Raw genomic sequence first — 22,036 nt, 5'->3', positions numbered from 1 at the left:
CAGTACATGTAGGTGCTAAAACGCCCATGGTTCAACATAAGCATTAGTGTGGGAAATATTTACCAGCACAAAACAAATGCAGGTGCAAAATCACACTTGGTGCAAAGTAAACTTCATAATATTACATTTAGAAACAAAATCCCATTAATATTCAAAACCAACGTTGGTGTAACAGGAGTGTGGAATACTTCTATGTGCACAAAGACACCTTCATTGCAGGACATGGGCATGTTGCTTCATTCTACATGCAATGGCCATTGGAAGCACTCAAGGCAGGCAGACTACCAGGTATTAGCCAACTGCAAACTGTAAGACTGAAATATTCCTCTACCATTATCTAAAATGTGATTGACACTTTCCTCAAGCAATTACCGGTGGCAGCTGACCAAATCCAACTAATGGCTGAAGGGGTTGACTCAAAGCTCTCTAAGGTGATTATCTTGTGCATGTTCATTACATTTACTGTTTTCAGGCCTTGACTTTCTTTTCATAATCTAATGCCTTCTGGGTATTGAAGTTGTTTTACTTAAATTGAATTAAGTGGACTAACACCTGAAAGTATTGGTTTGATGGGGAACAATTCCAGACTGGAGACAGACTCCGTAATAACCTGGAGCGAGGTTGAGCCACAAGTTTGTGTTTGGTGTTGATGGGTAACGTATGTGGCCAGGCCAAAAAATGGTGTTGGGCAGAGATGCAGATTCATATTATCTGGAATTAAATGCTTTACTCCTTTCCAACATTTGCCCTTTAAGTAACACCAGGATGTTTCAGGAGTCCCCCTCATTTTGGCCAGGTGGAGCAACTGACCATCACACCCAAAAAACTGTTTCAACACCACAACGCACACGACTGGCTTAGCCTCGATTCACAAATATTTTCGGGAAGTACACCTACTTATGTGTTATTTATTAACAAAATTAAAAGAGCAAGAGGATTTTGGCGGGTGGAGCTTTATGAATCCGACTAGCGACTCCAGGTGCGGAATTCAGAGACAACTGACAGACTGCTGATCGAGAACATACGCCTACCAGTATAGATGACGCAATTCATTTTAAATATTGTCTCTATTGAAAGATTGCATCTCCTGGTCTACATGTTTTATTATAAATACTAAGAACAGGACCATTCAAAACATGCAAGCAGCAGCGTCTGTCATTGAAAAGATGAGCGCTGCAGGTGAGTGACCTGCCGTTTAAAGAACCGTAGTGGACGACACACTTGAAGACTTGGGGGGGGGGGTGTTCTGTTGGACTTCGCCTTTTCTCCTGAATTTTTTCGCTTTTTCTCCCCCTATTTGAGGATATCCCCCCCCGTGATATAGAAGTGTATAGGCCATGTGTGGTGTGAGATGCCATAAAACATGCTGCGCAATGGCGTGCGCAGACTGATTATCTCCATTTAAACATGTCCAGTTGATGAATGTGAAATACAAATGTCAAATGTGATGCAATGGTGTACGCACCTGTAATTCCCCCATTACAAGAATGCACCTTGGTAAAATGTCACTTTTAAAATGGCTGCCATGGCTGTGTGTTGTGCCACTTGACTGAGGTGGGTTACCAGTCTAGTTTTTGTTTCCCAGCAGCCCCAGCTTTTGGAAGGAAACCTGGCACCCAGGGTGCTCTACTCTTCCCCCTAGACCAGTTAGAACCAGTTTCCCCAGACGCTTCTAGAAGCTTCTGGTTAGGTAGGTGGGTGAGGGGCGTATAAATAAGGGGGCTGTGCCACCATGTGCTCAGTCAGAGCGTGGACGTGAAGGTGAGGGGACCTGCTGCCAGGGGATACTGCCGCATGGGCCTGTGTGCTGGCCCCTGAGCCCATCTGTACCCATCCACAGTCCACAGGGCCAGTGAGAGCCCGCTGCTGGAGTACAGGCTGCTGTACCAGGAGGAGTGCCATGTTGCAGGGGATGATGGGTCCTAGGAGCTGCTGTCCTGTACTGATGAGTACCCACTGACCGCAGACCTGGCCTGGCCTAGCAGTACCTGCTGCTCTACTACTTAGCGCCTGGCAAGCGCTACATCTTTGCCCTGCCTGCTGGCTAGAGCCTGGAAAGGAGGAGTGCTTTATCTGACTGCCCAAGAGTAAGGGGCTGACGCCTGCAGCGCTGTACTTCTAAGGCGCTACGTTATTGTGTGGGACCTCGCGCTTTGTGGGCACTACAACCTTATGCCAGCAGTGACTGTGCCCCAGAAAGAGGTGAGGAGCGTGGGCGCCTGGTGAGCACTATATTTGGTGGGCGCTACACTTGAATTGACTGTTTCCTGCCTGCTCCCCTAGCGCCTCGTGGACACCAATTGCTTGTATGCCAGAAGAGAGGAGCGCTTCCACACTCCATCTGCAACGCTGTGCTTTGTAGCGCTAGATGAGTGCTGCATTTAATGTGCCAGGACAGGGGAGCACTGTATTTCCAGTGCCCCACTGCCTCTGGAAATAGCGGGAGCCTACTCCGCATTTTGCCACCCTCGCGGGTGCCCACCCCGCATTGTGTGTCATAGGAAACAGCGGGTGCCTACCCCACGTGTGCGTGGCCCCTGAATGTTTGAAAATAAGCGGGTGCCCACCCTGCACTATTGCCGCGTTTTGGCCGCACCTTATAATGGCCAAGATCACTGCCGCAGCACGTACCTGCATACTTAAGATCCAGAGGGAGCTCACCCCACGTGTCGCCGCATTGTAGAATCACCGCCGCAGCCCAGGGCCAGAAGAAGATTAGCGCTGCCCGCCGCAACCCGGAAGCAGAGCCGAGGCCGCCTGGTGGTGGGCGGGGCCTGCCGCAAGACATCCAGAACCTAGCGGGAAGCAAGTGGTGGTGTACGGGGCTCCCGGGGGGGGGACGAGGGAGCCCTGTGGTAGCAGAGGAGCCAGGCGGGAGCCTACCCCGCACTTGCCCAGCAGCGCGCGAAGATATCTGCAGCCTCGCAAGAGTAAGGGGCTGACGCCTGCAGCGCTGTACTTCCAAGGCGCTACGTTATTGTGTGGGACCTCGCGCTTTGTGGGCACTACAACCTTATGCCAGCAGTGACTGTGCCCCAGGAAGAGGTGAGGAGCGTGGGCGCCTGGTGAGTGCTATATTTGGTGGGCGCTACACTTGAATTGACTGTTTCCTGCCTGCTCCCCTAGCGTCTCGTGGACACCAATTGCTTGTATGTCAGAAGAGAGGAGCGCTTCCACACTACATCTGCAACGCTGTGCTTTGTAGCGCTGGATGAGTGCTGCATTTAATGTGCCAGAACGGGGGAGCGCTGTATTTCCAGTCCCCCACTGCCTCTGGAAATAGCAGGAGCCTATTCCGCATTTTACCACCCTCGCGGGTGCCCACCCCGCATTGTGTGTCATAGGAAACAGTGGGTGCCTACCCCACGTGTGCGTGGCCCCTGAATGTTTGAAAATAAGCGGGTGCCCACCCTGCACTATTGCCGCGTTTTGCCCGCACCATATAATGGCCAAGATCACGGCCGTGGCGCGTACCTGCATACTTAAGAACCAGCGGGAGCTCACCCCACGTGTCACCGCATTGTAGAATCACCGCCGCAGCCCGGGGCCAGAAGAAGATTAGCACTGCCGTGCTGCCCGCCGCAACCCGGAAGCAGAGCCAAGGCCGCCTAGTGGTGGGCAGGGTCAGCCGCAAGACATTCAGAACCTAGCGGGAAGCAAGTGGTGGTGTACGGGGCTCCCGGGGGGGGACAAGGGAGCCCCGTGGTAGCAGAGGAGCAAGGCGGGAGCCTACCCCGCACTGGCCCAGCAGCACGTGAAGACGCCTGCCGCCTCGCAGAGGCCACCTCGAAGTCCCAGGTCCCAGGAGAGGGCCCGGGTGAAGCCAGGGAGCAACCGAGAGGGAGGCGGGGCTGCCGGGATCCGCAGAGGAGAAAACGGAGCCGGAGCAGAGCGAGGGGAATCCCGGTGAGTGTGGGGCTCTAGCGGCAATGTGGGGACCAAGGGGGCCCAGGCCAACCGTGGTGGGGGTATGTCGGGGCACATTGCCAGTGCCCGCCCCCGGTGACAGTGCTGACTTTACAGGTGCCCTGTCTCCATCGAGGTTATCTTGAATGCCGCGTACCGTGAGCCCCGACAGTCTGCGCTGTAGGTTACTGTTTGGAAATTTGAAGAACCATACAGATAAAGTCCAATACAAAGGGACGATTGAACCATATGAACAGCCTAAAGTAGCTCGGCAATCCATAGCAGAACATCTAGGTCCACCTTAGGAAATCGCTTTTGTATGGGTGGATACATGCAAGGTCACACTTGGACTATATTGTGAAGGGTCACAACTGTTTGCATACTTTACTGTCCTGAAGAAGGTCTGAAGGATTTATTCAACCGAAGACCGAAACGTCGACCATACAGTCCTTTTCTTTATTTATGACTAATTTGCACTGATGATTATCTTATTGTGATGGAATAGATGTCATTTTTGGATTTACATAGGATTGGACTTTTTTCAAATGAATTATAGGTTGATTTACAAATCCTTTTTCATTTGTCCAGCACTGTGTTTCAACGATTAATGTTGATCTGTACCCTTTTGACTCAATAAGCAATATATAAACAAAAACATTTTTTATCAAAATAATTATTACTCTGTGTCTTTCTCATCTCTATCTCGTGGAGTATTTACTCATTTAGGTTGGTTTAATGCTCTAATCTTTTCATTTAAATTGAAGTTAAACTGTTGCAGTTTTTGATTGGTTCGATAAGATTCTGTGATTATTTGAATATAGAATCATACACTGAAAAGTAATTATTTGAAACGAAATCCCTTGCTGGTATAATTTACTCTATACCGTCTGTCAGCGGGCATCTGCGACGTTGGGCATACTTTGCTTGCGAGTTTCTAGGGGGGCTCCAACGGACCTGCATTAACTTTACCGGACTCAACTGCCCCGCTGGATAGTGGGCGATTGCAACAATTGGGGCACCCTGTACTCTATGCTTGCAAGGCCTATTGCCTCTTATGCTATATGCACTTGGGGTTCATGCTGATGCCGTCATGCTGATAATGCTTTCCCTCCCTAGCGTTTACCCCGGTGGTTTGGCGCCTAGTGCGGCGGATGCCTCATACCAGCGTCATGCCATGATGTTTTCCTGCCTCATGGGTTACTCATGTTGTTTCTGCTGAGGAGATGCCCCTGTGCTCCCAGGATTTTGCCCAATGCAGGTGGGACTTATGTTAGAATTCAGTCCCATGCTCATGATTTGATGCCTAATGCATTCATGCGCCTGATGCCTACTGCATGAGATTATGCAGGTTGTATGCTAATGTTATTTATGGCAAATGTGTTGTTGCTTCCCCTAATGTGCGCGTTGGTGAGTTCATGCCTAATGCATTGTGGCCTAATGAGATGCCCCAGGTACTTATGTTGAGGCTCCCACTTATGCTTACCTTGCTTATTATTTATGCCTGTAAACTGTTGTTTCTATGCCTCATGCAGTTCTACCCATACAAAGGGGAAGGCTCCCCTGGGGATCCCTTCCTGTTTGCGAGTGGCTTACCACCTCCTTGAAGTAGGTGGTAAACTGCGAGTGTTTTGCTACCGCAATTGCGGTTGCAAAACAATCGTACAAAGAAGTGCTAATCGCTGTGTGGTGTTCTGCCTTCCTGTTTAACGGCACTATGTCATGAACAGAATTACAATAAGTTATGCCTCATGTTGCTAAGGGGGGTTAATGCTGATTGTCGCGCATGAGGGGTTGTTAGGTCTGCTCTGATGCCTCATAATAATGTCTCATGCTAAGGTCATGTTTTCGTTCTATGCCTAATGCTCTTGATGCATATGATGATACTTTATGTTTATGCACATTGAGCGGTCTAATAGGATGCTTTAGATTATGCCTGCTCTTAGAGGTTACTGCTTTTACGCTTATGGTGATACCATTATGTTTCCCTTGCAGGTGTTCCGGCCTAGTGTCTAATTTCACGCCCTGATGTTTTTATTGCAGGATTCAGACTGATGGACATACCTTTTTTCCTTTGTTCTTCGCAATGGTTCTGGCAGCGGGCCGATTGGCCCTGCCATGTATATAATCCCCCTGTAAATATTGCCTTGGCGCCAGTTGGCGCAGTGTAGAGATAACTGTGATTATTATCTTGTGTTTTACGCAATACAAAAGTTATTCTTACACAACCTTGTGTAGCGTCTCTTTTTGGAGTGTGCCTTGTGTGTCACCTGTGCGTACTGCGTGGATGCTTTACACATGTCTTCTGGAGTTTGGCCCGCCCGCTCTGCACCAACATACCCGTTTCTAACAGGCTCTGTTGTGAGGGGTAAGTCACTAGGAACCTCACTAGACTTAGAAAGAAGGTGCTACGCGTTGGGAGCTGATTGCATGCCATGTGAAGGAGGTGTGTTGAAATACAATAATTTATTCAGGCGGAAAAGATACCTCTGAACCAGACATGCCAACCCTCCCGATTCAGGAAAGAGACTACCAATTTGAAGGCTAGTCTCCCGCCTCCTTATTCATGCATCTAGAAACCCGATGCCAGCACTAATTAGGTTACTTGCTGCTCTAGGCTGCTTAATAACACAGAAGCAGTGTGCTCAAAACGAGTCCGGCTTTAGTTTCTGCTCTTTTCTTCTGGACTTCCCCCCACCTAGTCTTGGTAGTTTTTAATATAGCCTGAGCCCGCCCCAAAAGCTATTGGTTTAAATGTGAGCTTGGACGGGCCCAGGGTTGAGAACTGCGGACACAAATCATTTTCCTGCTTCCTACGCCCTGCATAATTAGTATTTCTTGGCGGGCTTCAGCACAGCAGGCATCTTCTGTGAGAGTGACGGACTGGAAGTACTGCACTGTCGGTAACGTGCTCCTGCAGGCCAGTGCACAATATTGCCAAACTCCCAGTCACTGCTATAGCCTGCTCCTGACACAGGTTAAGAAGTCAAGCTAAGAAAGAATAACATTCAGTAAAACCAAGAAATATATGTTTCAACTCTGTTTTTGTTTGAACACTTTGTAAAACTGCCAACAATAAAATGTTGATGCCAGTCTTGATTCACGCACGCTTTAATCTCCCTCCCCAAGAAATACCTCAGACATCAAAGCTTAACACTTTGTCCTTCATTCTTGGAGGAGGAGACAGGAGCATGTGATGGGAATCATCATTTTTATTTTTGCCACTTTTACATATTAGTGCACATAAAAACAGAGTCTAAAATTCTGTTTTTTGTTAGCACCAAAACGAAATGCTGATTTTCCCCATACTCATGATGTGGTGTTATTGCCAGAGTTGCAGATTTAGAAATAGGGAACCAGGTTCAAGTCCTGGAGTTGGCTCATTATCCTGTGATTCTGGATAAATAATGTAATCTCCCCATTCCTATAAGCAATGAGTGGTGACATTGCGTAATGTAATTGGAGCTCATGTAAAGCACTGCTCTACCTTCAGGTCGTGTCTCCTATATGAAAAATGAACAAGGTAAAAACAAAGCATTAATATAAGTAAAGACAAATAGATACCTATTTAGTGGCTGATTTGTAAATTGTGGCTTCCTCACTTAAATTGTCCTTGGGTAAATACTTTACTTCACTCAAACTTCTTTTTTTTCATTATAGAATATGAAAGCACTTTCAAACATGTGAGTTCAGAATAGCACTTACAAAAAATCTATTGTGTTTGATTTAATAGACTATAATGTTGTTCTATAATATCCTGGGCATTGTACAGGGTTTACATGACACCTGTCTTGCCTCTTAGGACCATTTCATTTTGCGAGCTGCAAATTGCAACGTTTTGCGACTCGCAAAATGGAGTGTACGACATGCTCTCAGACAGGGTCTAAGACACTGTTTGCGATTCCCAATTGGGTTGCAAACGACCTGCCTCATTAATATCCATGAGGCAGGACACTATTTGCAACCCCATTGGGAGTGGCCAGCACTCACAGGGATGGTGACCTGCTAGGGTCAGCAGACCGCCATGTCTCTGACTGCTTTTTAAATAAAGCAGTTTTTTAAAATGCAGACCGTTTTTCATAAAGGAAAACTGGAAGCATTTAAAAGGGAAAAAGGAAACGTTTCTGTTTCCTTTTTTAAGAGTAGACAGTGTTCTGTAGGACCACTGCTTGCTTGTAAAAAAATATTCACGCCATTCACAAAGGGGAAGGCTCCCCTGGGGATCCCTTCCTGTTTGCGAGTGGCTTACCACCGCCTTGAAGTAGGTGGTAAACTGCGAGTGTTTTGCTACCGCAATTGCTGTTGCAAAACAATCGTACAAAGAAGTGCCAATCGCTGTGTGGTGTTCTGCCTTCCTGTTTCAGATTCAGATGTAAATAAAGGCAGTTGATGTTAGAGCCTGGCTGCTGATGGATGGGATCCTCCTATGGAATAAACTTATGAAGATATAGCATTCCTGTGTCCAGCTCTTATGTTCAGGAATGGTTCACTGGCGTAGTCGGCAAGATGCAAAGTGAGGATCTCAACACAAAGGATTTGTGAGAAAGAATATTTATTTCATGAAAGGATACTATAAATATCGAGAACACTATGTTCAGAGATTCATTCTCATCCTCTTATCTGTAGTGAACTTAAACTCAACTGATCTAAAGACCTGCTCAGATTTAAGCATTGTCAAGCATTACGTTTGTTAAAATAGGATTGGGAGCTTCGCCGCATGGTCGCCTCTCTATATTTGTTTGTGGGTTGGGAGATATTGGTTGATGCGGCCTCATCCTAGTTAGTTTGAAATTGCTACCTTTATGTTTGAGAAATTGATTATCTATTGACAGTGCCCCACTTAATGTTGTGTTGACAGTGCACCACTGAGTGACTTGCTTCCTTGTTGAGGGGATCGCGCTTTCTTGAGTAAGTGCTTAACTGCTGTTCCGGCTTATTCTGTTTCTCGGTGGTGGCAGGCAATTGGAAAATATGGTCTTTGTGCTTTGAACTACGGCGCGAGTAACGCTATCTGCCAGATTTGAAAGCAAACCTAGTCTCCGTAGGTTTCAACTATGGCGCGAGTAACGTTACTTGGGCAAGTTTAAAAGTAAACCCTATGTGCTCTTACCTAAAGCTTGACGTGGTAGAGAATTGGAACTTTTCCATCGATGGAGCTCTGGCATTGTGACTGGCTTTTGAGTCTCGATCACACATCACTGCTCACCTGCGTCTGATGTCATCACGCAGGTTACAAATACGTGACGGCCATCATGAATAATACAATCCTGTCACTTATAATACAATTTCGTTGGTCTAGTTGTTGCCTGGAAAGCATGTCACTTAACAACGCTGACACGCACAGCTCCTTCGTTGATTCATGCATCGCGCTGATGCACGCAGCATTACTTACTGTCTCTGCTTCATTTGTGCTTTTGTTGTATACACATCATGCTGATGCGCACAGCTTGTTCCATTGGGATTTACTTTGCGCTGAAGCGCACATCATTGTACATTCACTTGTTCTTTGTACTGTTAAGTACTCATACTTAAAAGAAAGATTACAACAGGATTGTTCCTTGCATATACAGTTTATATTATTCAATATGTAATTGGAATTTATGTATTATTAGTGTTTCATTCAAAATGCAGAATGTCACTGCTGCTCCTTTCTTCCTCACTTGTGCAGGAAATCCACCCATACAATGGAAAAATGGAAAGTTGTTATGAAAGATACGCTAGGGCATGTGGCCCTTCTCTTAGTGCTGAAAGGAAATCTTCATTACTTTTGCATTGTTTAGGGTCGGAGGGCTAAGATGTATTTGACCATTTACCCAATCTACCTTCTGATGAAGACAGAGAGCTCAATGACTATGAAATATGCATAAAAAACTGCACAAACATCATTTAACAAGGGTGAGCACCATTTTAGAAAGGTACACATTTGCTTAAAGAATGCAGGGAGATGATGAAACGGTAGACAGTTATGTGACTTACTTAAGGAAGCTTGCCTCCTCCTGTAAATTTGATAACTTGACTGATGAACGTATTAAAGACCAATTCATGTTCGGGTGCAACATGGAGAAGGTTAGGGAAGAGTTATGGCTGCATAATGAGCCTACTCTGGATGAAGTACTCAGCGTAGCTAAAAGTATTGAACATTCCTTAAAGTGCGTGGCAGTTCTAAAGAAGGATGGCGAAAAGGAATGGAAAGTCCAAGAAATTAAAAACAAAAGCAGTAAAGATGTTGCAACTCAAAAAAGCAGTACAATGGGCAAATCTAAATATAATGAAAAGTGGGTGGATTGTAAATGCTGCAGGTGTGGCAAAATAAGACATCTTGCCAACGACAAAAAGTGTCCTGCATTGAGTCAAACCTGTCCAAAATGCAAGAAGAAAGGACATTTTGCTCCAATGTGTAATTGCAGGCCTACGCCTAAGGTTAAAGAGGTGGAGGTTTATGATGGAGACACTGGTGATTTAAGCTCAGATGACTTTTACTGCGGCCAAATTGTAATACAGGTGGAAAATAGAGTAGAGAAAAAATCTTGTCCCTTTGATTATATTGTGGTTGTAGGAGCAATCACTAGAGTATTATTTGATTCAGGTGCTAAAATAACCATTGTCTCTAGTGATTTCTATATCCAAAATTTTAAAGATAAAGTTAAACTCTTGAAACTAGACATTACGCTTTTGGCTTATGGAGGTGAACCTATTAAACTACATGAATACTTTATAGGTCTCATAGAATACAAAGACAGACTGATCTCAGGGAAGATATATGTGTCCAGAAAATGGGATAGTATTATCAGTTGGATTCACCAAGGTAAACTTGGAATCTTCCTTGACCCAAATGCTGACCCTCTGATTCAACTTAAATGTAAGGTGGATTCTGTCTGTGATAAAGTAGAAAATGATTTGGTCTCCAATCTCAAGAAAGAATTCCCAAGAGTTTTCAGAAAAGAATTGGGATGCCTGAAAGGTTATCAACACAAGATAATACTTATGAAAGATTACATACCTGTGTGTTGGAAAGTAAGAAACGTTCCTCTTTCTGTCAGGGAGGACATGCACAAAGAAATTGATAAACTTAAGAATTGGGGCATTATTCAGGAAGTTGAAGGTACGGAATGGTTGGCTCCGGTTGTGGCAGCACGCAAACCTAATGGGGATTTGCGTCTCTGCGTTGACTGTTGGACAAATGTGTGGTAGTTGATAAGTATCCCTTTCCAAAGATAAATGAATTATTAGTCCTACTGGGTGGAGCCAAGATTTTCAGCACAATCGATCTCACGTCGGCTTATCACCAGATAGATTTAAAAGAATCATTATCAAGACTTCACATCATTCATAACACCTTTTGGTACTTTCAGATTTATACGCATGCCCTTTGGCTTAATATCAGCTTCATCAGTTGTTCAAAGAATTATGGAAAATGTACTTAAAGGTGTCACAGGTGTATGTGTTTACCAGGACGATATTCTGGTTTTTGAGGATGATGCAGATCAGCACAATTCACGCAAAAAAATGGTATTAAAGAAGCTATGCGACTATGGGCTTACAATCAAAGCAGAAAAGTGTAAATTTAGAACTAACTCCATAAACTATTTAGGACATAACATTACTGGTGATGGGGTAAAAACTAAGACTGAGTTGATCAATACCATTTAAGCAGTGTGTTCCCCTTCTAATAATAGTGAACTAATGAAGTTTTTAGGGATGGTAGAATATTATGGAAAATTTGTCAAAAACGTTACTGCTAATATGAGATGTCTCTTGAGAAAAGGTGTTGATTTTGTATGGACGGAACTTTGTGAGAAGGAGTTTAGTAATATTAAAGAAAAACTCAATGCTGCACCTTCACTTAGAAGTTTTAACCACAAAATTAAGCAGATTCCCATAACTGACGCTAGTGAAAAAGGTCTAGGAGCTGTTCTACAACAACAGGGTTCTGATGGTATGCAAACCATAAGGTTTTTATCACGCAGTCTCAAGGATCCTGAAACTAGGTATTCAGCTGTTGAGAGAGAATCCCTTGCAGTCTTTTGGGCCATTAAGAAATTGAAAGAAATTCTATGGAGTACTGGGTTTGAGGCACACACTGACCACAAGCCTTTCGATGCCTGAATCCATCCTAACTGACAATAGGGTTCAGCTAATCTCTAAAGAGATGGAGGATTTTCTTTCCTCTAGGAGAATTGTACACAAAACATGTTCACTCTATCATCCAGAGGCAAACAGAATGGTGGAGAGATTTAACAAAGTAATTAAAGAAACCATTACTTTGGCGAAATCATTGTCTTTGAACTGGAAACATGAAGTGCTAAAGAAAGTAAAGGAATATTGGTTATCTCCTCATGCTACCACTGGAAAGGTGCCTTTCTTACTGCTCCGAGGTAAAGAAAGAGAATGTGATAATTTGATTATTCAGAAGAGAGATGAGAAAGAGAAACAAAGGAAGATGTGCTTCGATTAAAAAAAGGCTGTAAGGAAAACCGAAGTCAAGGTAGGCAATTGGGTAATGATTAAACACCCTGGTCTAGGAGGGAACTCTAGGTCCAAGTTTATGAAACCAATTAAACTAATTAAGGTATTTAATAATGCAATCAAAACGCAAGACCATCACATTTGGAATTTGAATAGGGTTGTGATAGTCAAAGGTGATCTGTAGAATAACTCCAATGTAGATCCATGTAACTCAGGCAGTACTTGTGTTGCTCCACAGACTGGGGTGGGACACAAATGTTGAGTTTCTCACAGGAAGTGCAAACGTCCTGCATATCTTTCTGACTATGTATAAATGTTGTTACTTTCTTGAAGTTAATTTGTTAAGGAAGGGAGGTGTGCGGTGTTCTGCCTTCCTGTTTATCTGCACTATGTCATGAACAGAATTACAATATGTCATCAACAGAATCCTACTCATGTCACATGTTCATGTCAAATAGGAATTGTATCAATGTCATTAGATTCTTGAACTAGATTCAGATGTAAATAAAGGCAGTTGATGTTAGAGCTTGCCTGCTGATAGATGGGATCCTCTTATGGAATACATTTATGAAGATATAGCATTCTTGTGTCCAGCTCTTATGTTCAGGAATGCTTCACGCTGTTAGGAAGGGACGCCCTTAGCACGCCCCTTCCTAATAGAGTAAGAACGTAGACTGGTGCCGAAAATGTTTCTTACTCTGAAGCTACAGACCCTGCCACACGTGATGCACCTCTGATAAGCATACAAATTGAGTGTCAGCACTGGGCCTAGCTTCAAAAACCTAACAATGGAAATGATTCTGACGCTAGGCCTTGCTGACACACAGCATGTATATTGCTCAGAGGTGCGTGGCATTGGCAGGGCCTAGCTTCAGAAATATTTCTATCTAGATGTTGTTATAAGACATCCCTTTATTAATGTAATAACTGCGTTTTCACAACTGCTTTATTAACCTTCTTGCTTCTCAAATTTGCTTGAAAATGCACCATTTACCCACACTTTTTCCAAACTTTTCGCGGAGGGAGAACCCCCCGAACCACCCTAAAGATGTTGTAGCTTGCTCGCTACGCTCACTCGCCATGGTGCACTCCCATGCATATTTCTCCCTCTTATCAAAGTTAAAATGTTGGCATGTATGGGTTCAGGACAACTATTTAAAAGAACAGATGTAATTTCTCTGTATTCTAAATGAAGGTTTACTTTACTGCCTTTATACTTTGCGCCAGGTCCTGATGAGACCCACTGATTCACGCTTTAAATGGTTAAAACATTAACATTATCACAACAGCAGGTCTGCTACACAATATTTTACGAAACTCCATATAATTGAGTTGAATTGTGTCTTTCTGTAATTGATGTAAAATTGAATTGAAAAAGCAGCCTGTATACATAGAAGCAACTGCGGAGGAGATTTACTAAGATTTGACACTGTGTTTGCATCACAAAAGTGACGCAAATCGTTGCGAAATCTTTTTTTCCGATTTACTTTCCAGCACTAAACTTGTTGCAAATAATGTGAAAGTAACACATTACTTGGCCCCAAGGGGGCGTGCTATAGGTGGAGAATGAGCGTTATCCATGCAACCACCCATGGTTTCTGACACTAAACCGTATTTACTAACTAAAGTAGACAGGTTTTAGCGTCAGAAAACTGCACCCTTTCAAAGCAGGCACAACGCGGGAGAAATGCTTTATTTTCTCTTTCCGTTTCTGACTTTGTACGTCTGCTACACTTTACAATACACATACAAAAAAGGAAAAGGGTTAAAGTCAGTCAATGCATCATGGCATAAAGTTGACTCCATGGCATAGGGCAACGGAATTCTGCGTCTAGGGAGAAGGTAGGGGAGTGCCAGATTTCTGTAAATATGGGGCTCTCCTTCTCTTTCTTTTTCACTCAGCGCAGCATTTGTGGCTGCTGCACTGCGCTGCGTGAGTAAATGTTAAATCTGGACCTGTGTGTTGATTGTTAGGTCTAGCATTTTTCAAGACCTTTTGATTTTAATAGCATTATATATGTAATATACTTTGGTCTGTTCAATGGGGCAGAGGGCTAGTCCACTTCAGCCATTAACTAAATTCACTCTGAGTTATGGCATTCTGCTTTCTCGCAAGGAGCGCATTCGTATATAAAATAGTTTTGTTCAGTGATAGGGCCTACATTATAATAAGTGCATTTTGGGACCACATTCACTAACACACTTGTATATCTCCTACCCGGAGATATACACACAAATACACAAGAATACTTCAATTGCAATGGATAGTAAGCACTAAATACAGTGGCCTCCAGGGGGAGAACAAACCGTATATTAAGAAAGTAGATCCCTATACTGGGATGAATGTATAACATTGTTCTGAATTCTGTCCATCAGTTGTTCTTTTTGCATTTGTCACCCCGAGTGGGACGGGTATGCCAGATGTAGGTCTTGTGCTCTATTCAACATAAAGGTAGCTTGGTCGTACAAGAGCTAAGATGCCCATGATTAGTGTATAATAGTGTGTGGTCGCCCTAGCATTGTAGCCATCACCTAAAAAGCTGGGTGAACTAATGAAGATACAAAATTTAAATGAGATAGAGAAGCCAATTTACTTCTGTACTAAGTCCCCATCCACCACATTTGAACCACGGTGCTTGACGCCTTCAAACAAGAGGTTGGGCTCATCGTGCCGCTACGCCCAATTATATGACAATAGGAAGTTTGTGCAGAGACAGTGAGATCAGACCAGAAGCGACTAGTCGTCCAAAGTGGCAAGCGTATTTAATTATGGCACATTACTTATAAATGATACAGGTGCTCAGGCACAAAAATGTACAGTGGCTCAACATTAACAATGGCTGTCGCCAAGTGTGTAAAGTGCAGTGGGTTTGTGACTCTGCTGAGGCCAAGGTCCTCCAGACATGACATCCAGACATTGAACATTGTTAAAAACCAAAACAGGGCTTCAACTTGACTGATGGCATTGACGTCTTGAATCAGAGACACTCCCACAAAACAGGTGACTCAGAACCTACAGTGCACATGTTAAGTGACAACAGTGATTGGTGTTGAGAAGAAAAGGAACACTTGGGAACCCATGCGCACTGCGATGAAGGACTTCTGCTCACTGTGGCAAGAATGGATATGTATAGTGAAGACAAGTAAGTCACAGAGTACGCTGGTGGCGGCACTCTTACTGCCACTCTTAGTGCCATCAAGGTCCGGTTAGATTTGCTCTTGTGAAACAATGTACTGGAAAAGTGACCTGTTTCCGCAATTGCTCATATTGTTGGTTTGGGGTTCTTGAAGGTTTCATTTCCTGATCCTGTGGAGCAAACAGATAACAATGAAAGCCATCATGCATCCATCTTGCTATGCACACTAGCACTATAAATAGGAAGAACAAAAGCCATTTTGGGAAATTCATAGAGCAGACACACAAACTGTCACATATCCTCTTCCTGATAGTCTGTTCTTTGAGGAGTCAATAAGGATGGTTTGGCATAGAGCTCTCTCACTCAACTATTGTCTTCCTCGGTGTACCCAATATGTAATGAGGGAGCTGTAATCCTGAAGAGATAGCAAAGTTGTCTATGTCTTCCGGCAAGACTTGTGAATTTATTTCCCATGACTGAATGGCTTGCAACACAGGAAACTGTATACGATCTGCCAGCAGTAAAGTGCACCGCACATGGGATCGCCACCTCTTCGCTCAGCCCTCTTGCACACTCTTGGTTACAGGCACTGGAATGAAAGGAAATATCCGATTATAAAACAGTGGTAGGCATCTGTGGGCAAGGTAAGAGGGAGCTGTGTGCTTAGAGGCTTAATCATGGCCTCCGGCTAGCATTGTACACTGATTGCCACGTTCTGTAATCATGCTAAAGCGTGTCAACTGTTATTACTGTTGATGCGAGACCGGGTGTAGATTATGCTTCCCATTACTTGATGGTGCTGTTGTGTGACCCCTGTTCCTAGGTTTGCAACCAATGCTGTGAACTATGAGCCCTATTACTTGATGGTACTATTGTGTGACACATGTCCCTGTGGTTGAAACCTATGCTGTGAACTATGGACCCCATTACTTCATGGTGCTGTTGTGTGCCACATGTCCCTGTGGTTGAAACCTATGCTGTGAACTATGGACCCCATTACTTCATGGTGCTGTTGTGTGCCACATGTCCCTGTGGTTGAAACCTATGCTGTGAACTATGGACCCCATTACTTCATGGTGCTGTTGTGTGCCACATGTCCCTGTGGTTGAAACTTATGCTGTGAACTATGAACCCTATCACGTGATGGTACTATTGTGTGACACATGTCCCTGTGGTTGAAACTTATGCTGTGAACTATGGACCCCATTACTTCATGGTGCTTTTGTGTAACACATGTTCCTAGGGTTGAAACCTATGCTGTGAACTATGAACCCTATCACGTGATGGTGTTGTGTAACACATGTTCCTAGGTTTGAAACCAATGCTGTGAATTAAGAAACATATTACGTGATGGTGATGTTGTGTAACACATATTCCCAGGTTTGAAACAAATGCTGGGAACTATAAACCCTATTACTTGATGGTGCTGTTGTGTGACCCCTGTTCTTAGGGTTGAAACCAATGCTCTGAACTATGCCCCCTACTACTTGATGGTGCTGTTGTGTGACCCCAGTTCCTAGGGTTGAAAACAATGCTCTGAACTATGATCCCTATAACCTGATGATGCTGGTGTGTGATCCGTGTTCCTAAGGTTGAAAACTAATGTCGTGAACAATGAACCCTAATTCTTGATCATGTTGTTGTGTGACCCCTGTTCCTATGGTTGAAACCAATGCTGTGAACTATGAACCCCATTACGTGATGGTGCTGTTGTGTGACCCCAGTTCCTAGGGTTGAAACCAATGCTCTGAACTATGATCCCTATAACACGATGATGCTGGTGTGTGATCCGTGTTCCTAAGGTTGAAAACTAATGTTGTGAACAATGAACCCTATTACTTGATCATGTTGTGTGTGACACCTGTTCCTATGGTTGAAACCAATGCTGTGAAATATGAACCCCATTACTTGATGGTGCTGTTGTGTAACACATGTTCCTGGGGTTGAAACCTGTGCTGTGAACTATGAACCCTATCACGTGATGGTGCTGTTGTGTGCCACATGTTCCTAGGTTTGAAACCAATGCTGTGAACTATGAACCCTATCACTTGATGATGCTGGTTTGTGACCCCTGTTCCTAGGGTTGAAGCCAGTGCTGTGAACTATGAACCCTTGTACTTAATAGTGCTGTAGTGTGCTGTCTCTGGACTCTATGATAATGCTGTGCAGTGCACACTCTGTTACCTGATGTTGACACTGTGGACTGTCTCTGTGACAGATAAGGCACTGTTTGCCACGCTGCATAATGCTGCCGCTGTGTGTTTCATGTCTCTAGGCTCATTGCTAGCGCCCTCTCCCTACTCCCGATTACTTGATGGTGCTCCTGTCTGAATAGTTGATGCTTTTACTGTGCACTCCATGCGACATATTTACAAGGGCATTAACCACCGGAGTGTAACTTTTTATGAGTCTCCAGTTGTAAAAGGCCCTGCTCCTTATTTACAAAGCAGTGTTAAGCCACTTTGCGTGGCTTAACGCCGCTTTGTAAATATCGTACTATGTCACACAGGTATCTGCATGAAAGGGGCATGCAATGGGTATTGCTGTGGGCATTCCACCGCAACACCCATTGCATTTGGCGCTGCCCCAGATTTACAAGGATGTATAAATCTGAGGCAGTGGCAAAAATTAACACCACTAAAAAGTAGGTGCTAAAGTGGTCAACGAGGAGAAATACTTTTATTTCTCATTGTTTTCGCTCTATGTGTGCACAGAGAAGAAACAAAACGCCTTTAAATGATTGTTTATGCGCAGGAAGGGACATAAACAATCATCCTTGCAAATCAGAACCATTGCACCATGGTGCAATTGTGCCCGAGCTGCAGGGAATCATCCCTGAAATGCAGGCACCCTTGCACCATGGAGCAAGGCTGTCTGTTTTGGGGCCAGGCAGCTATTTTTAGCGCCAGCAGAAGGGAAATTACAAGGGTTAGACCCTCACGGGTAAGTAGCGCGCTTTTCAAATACTATGATTGAAGGGTGCGCCGTATTCTTGTGAACACAAAGTATCCCTGCATTTTATTAATGACACAGACTGGTGCTGGTAAATTGCTTGCAGCGCTGCGTTATTTTTTTGTAAATAGACCCCCATGTCTCTATGCTAATTACTAGCATTGTGTGCCCCTCACCCCATTTGCTTGGTGCTGCGGCTGTGGGCTAAAAGCCTCTTGACTTCATGGCACTTCGAAGCATTTCACAACCCTTAGGTGTTACTGTCACTATTTGTTGTGTGCGTCTGGGGACTCTGTAGGCTAGTGCGTTGTAGCCTGCTAGTTCTGCAGCTCAAAGGTAGTGCTATATGTGTATGCCCAGTGTATGGGTAACACTCTACGGGGTACGCTTACTCATGCTTACCTTTTGGGATATTGACTCGATTTGACAACAGTATGTCAGATTTACCAGCATCAAGGTACACGTAAAAGGTCTCAGCATTTTGCTAGCAAAGAACAAAGAAAAATGTCTTATTAGTACTAGTTCAAAAAGTAAGGGCACACTTTTATTTCAGAGTAGCATTTTAGAGAGAGTTTTAACATTACTCAAAGTTTGGTTTTTCTGCTTTTTCTTGCATGTTTGAGCAGGTATATAGAATACAGAGAGTGAATGAAATGTCAAAGAATGTCTATGTGTGTATGTGTTTGTGTGGAGTGGAAGCCGGTACATGGTTGTAGTTGGTGAGATGATGCCCTGACTGGAGCTATGTACCTGACACTGTCCCGAAGGGGCTAATATGGAAATGTAGAGGATAGCCTCCTCTGCCTCACTGGCCCCTGAATGATCTTTGAAGAACCTTCTTCAAGACTTAACAAGTTGGTGAGGAGGTAATAAAAGCTCTGCATGGTAATGCAGGAAGAATCTGGAGGAACTATGAGGGCGGGGGGGCTGCTATGTGACGGATGAAGGTCCCAATATCAGGAAGATGTAGTCTGGGATTGCCCACCCTCAAATCCGCCAGCAACTGGTGTCAGCATGGTCTTCTGAGAAGGAGAAACCCAGCAAGGAGGGTGGGCCGAGGACTGGAACACTTGCAGTGATTTGTTGGATACTGTGCAGGGAGTAGTATAGATCTGCATTAGAGGAGCTGCTAGGAGAAGTGTCAAAGTAAAGATGCTTGATGAACATTTGATAGACCAGTGGTAGCAGTTACTGTGACTGAGTTGTTTAGGGAGAAGTGCAGGGACTGAGCAATATTTGGGGACTTCAGTTCCTGAAGGAGAGTAAGTATCCTTCATAGGGAGGTGCTGGAAGAGTAAAGAGATTTCCTTTGATACATTTCAGACTGCTGGTGACTGGACAATTGGAGTTAAAAGTACCGTGGTCTCTTGGGGACAATACAAGATTTTTGGAGCTCTTCGTTGTCTGCCAGGTCTCAGTAAAGGTGAAAGTGTTTTTTTTAATGTCTTTTAAGTTTGGATTAATTTTTGAGTTTGAAGAGCATTAACTGGTGAACTGGAATTTCAAGGTAAGGACATTGTGCAGGTTGAGAACAAGGACATGTGCAGGAGTACAGGAGTGGTCACTGTCACGGTCTGTGGTGTGCATCATCAACCATTAGAGTCTGTGAGAGCTTGTGTTAGTGTACTGGCACCTAGCAGCACTGATACTAAGGCATATCCGGTTACTGTGTCATCCACAACACCGAGTAATTCCCAAGTCAATATATCCTTAATGCTTTAAAGAGCAAAGGGGTCAAGGCATTTAGGAGTCCTAAAGTTAGGACTCCTAACTTTACTACTCCTAAACTGAGAAAAATCCTAACTTTAAAACTTTCGGTATTCACACAAGGCATTTAGGAGTCCTAAAGTTAGGACTCCTAGCTTTACTATTCCTAAACTGAGAACAATCTTAATTTTAAGACTTTTGGTATTCACAGAAGGCATTTAGAATCAATCATTTTTATTGAGCAGCAGACATCTCATGACACAGCTCAGCTGCCTACATCCACTGACCGGCAGAGCAAAATCCACTAGTATTAGACACAGCGTTCGTGCCTACACCCCGGTAGGGCGACCCCACGAGGGAGAATGCAATGCTGTTGTGGAAAATTAGTGCGTTTTGGTGAACATTATCTGCGCCATCTTGCCTCTTCCCCTGATGCCACACTTTGTCGTACGCGCCCGCCATTTTAAGATGTCCCGATCAGAACAAACCCTTTTGCATGCCGCTGGCCCCTGACATAGCCCTTTGCCTTCACTAAGCCTGCACGCTGACCACCCCCTGCTTGCACCTGCCTTGAGTCATAAACCCCTCTTCGGCGCTGCTCTGCCCCCGGCCCTCATCCTGTTCCCAGCGCGACACCTCCCTGCTTTCCTTTCATGATCTCCGGCCCTTAGATGCAAACCCCCTTTTTTTCCCGTGAGCCCGTTTTGTCCTCCCCGTTCCCAAGCCGACACCCAGCTCTGCCGATACCATCCTTGCCCCTCCCCGTACAATAGAAAGCTTCCCCCATCAAAGAATCCCCGGGTTGATCAAAGCCCCCCCACCCCATGAGATCCGATCAGACTCCCCACATTCCGTGAATCGGCGGATTATCCAGCTGCGCGATGCTCATCACCTGTTGTGACTAGGGTGGGGACTTTAACTGTAAATGTGTGTGGGAACGGGCCCAAAGGGGAGTTCCGAGAATGTCTTTTCCGCACATCAAAGCTTTAAACATGTATGTGTAATCTGCAATAAAGTCATAAATGTGGATATAAGAGGCCAGGCCTCAGAAATACAGTTAGAGCACCTCAGAACGATACCTTCTGTCCGTTTCGTTGTGTTCTCCTCCGGAGAGAATAAAAAACCTTGTTTCCTGCTTTCCAGTCTCCAGCGCCTGCCTCTTCATTGATTTAAATAACTAGAGGGTCACAGAGGCAATACCGCCGGGCAAATATCGATTGTCCCCGACCCGATTGAAACTGTTTTTACAATTGGCGTCCCAAGCGTGGGGCCCATCAGCGACTCGTGGATCCAGTGGGAGAGGTCCCGACGACAGAGTGAACGACTGCAACGATCGGGAGAGCTCTTGCCCAATAGACCCTCGTCTGGCAGCCGATCATCCGAACTTCACTAGTTCCGAACAGACCTCTCTCGAGTGATCTACGGTCCTGACTGGGAACCATCAGGAGTGCCGTGAGAAAGACGAGAAAAAAGAGGACGATCGGGCGCTGGATTCGGAAGACAGGAAACTGTCCACATGGTCCGGGTAAGGTCGTGTTGCCACGACAAGTTGCGAAAGAATTTGTTTTGATTGCTTGATTGTTCAAAATACTAGTATTGCCTTGTTTATTTTTATTTAGAGATTCACTGTCTGCAAACGGAGAAGCAACAGGCTCTCTCTCCCTTTGCAAGCAGTGGAGGATAAGTAGGGTAGCAGCCGTGCTTGTTCTTTTTCTCCCCCACTCAATAATTGCTTGAAACTGAACTGTTGTTCACAAACTATTGTTTCCTGGAGATTCTCTGTCTGCAAGCAGGGAAGAGACCATCCTTTTTGCAGATAGTGAAAAGGGTAGGTAACGCAGATCTTTGCGGTCCTACTCATTCTCCCCATT

At 44.6% G+C, this 22,036-nt stretch overlaps 1 protein-coding gene across 5 annotated transcripts in view; it reads right to left on the bottom strand.

Moving 5' to 3' along the window:
* Nucleotides 1-22,036, bottom strand: part of ARMH1 (armadillo like helical domain containing 1) — a 649,433-nt gene that overhangs the window by 48,320 nt on the left and 579,077 nt on the right. For 2 of the 5 annotated variants that reach the window (XM_078671740.1, XM_078671744.1), the window contains 2 exons: nt 18,861-18,942; nt 15,116-16,095 (listed from right to left, as the gene is read on the bottom strand). The exons of the other annotated variants lie outside the window; for them this stretch is intronic. In XM_078671740.1, the coding sequence (XP_078527866.1) occupies nt 16,064-16,095; nt 18,861-18,942 (114 nt within the window). In that variant the 3' untranslated portion in view covers nt 15,116-16,063. Of the gene's footprint in view, nt 1-15,115; nt 16,096-18,860; nt 18,943-22,036 lie in introns of those variants that run through there. 5 annotated transcript variants of the gene reach the window in all.

This window comes from Lissotriton helveticus, chromosome 1_2 (assembly GCF_964261635.1).
Source record: "Lissotriton helveticus chromosome 1_2, aLisHel1.1, whole genome shotgun sequence".
Lineage (NCBI taxonomy): Eukaryota > Metazoa > Chordata > Amphibia > Caudata > Salamandridae > Lissotriton > Lissotriton helveticus.
This window is presented reverse-complemented; position numbering and strand designations above follow the sequence as displayed.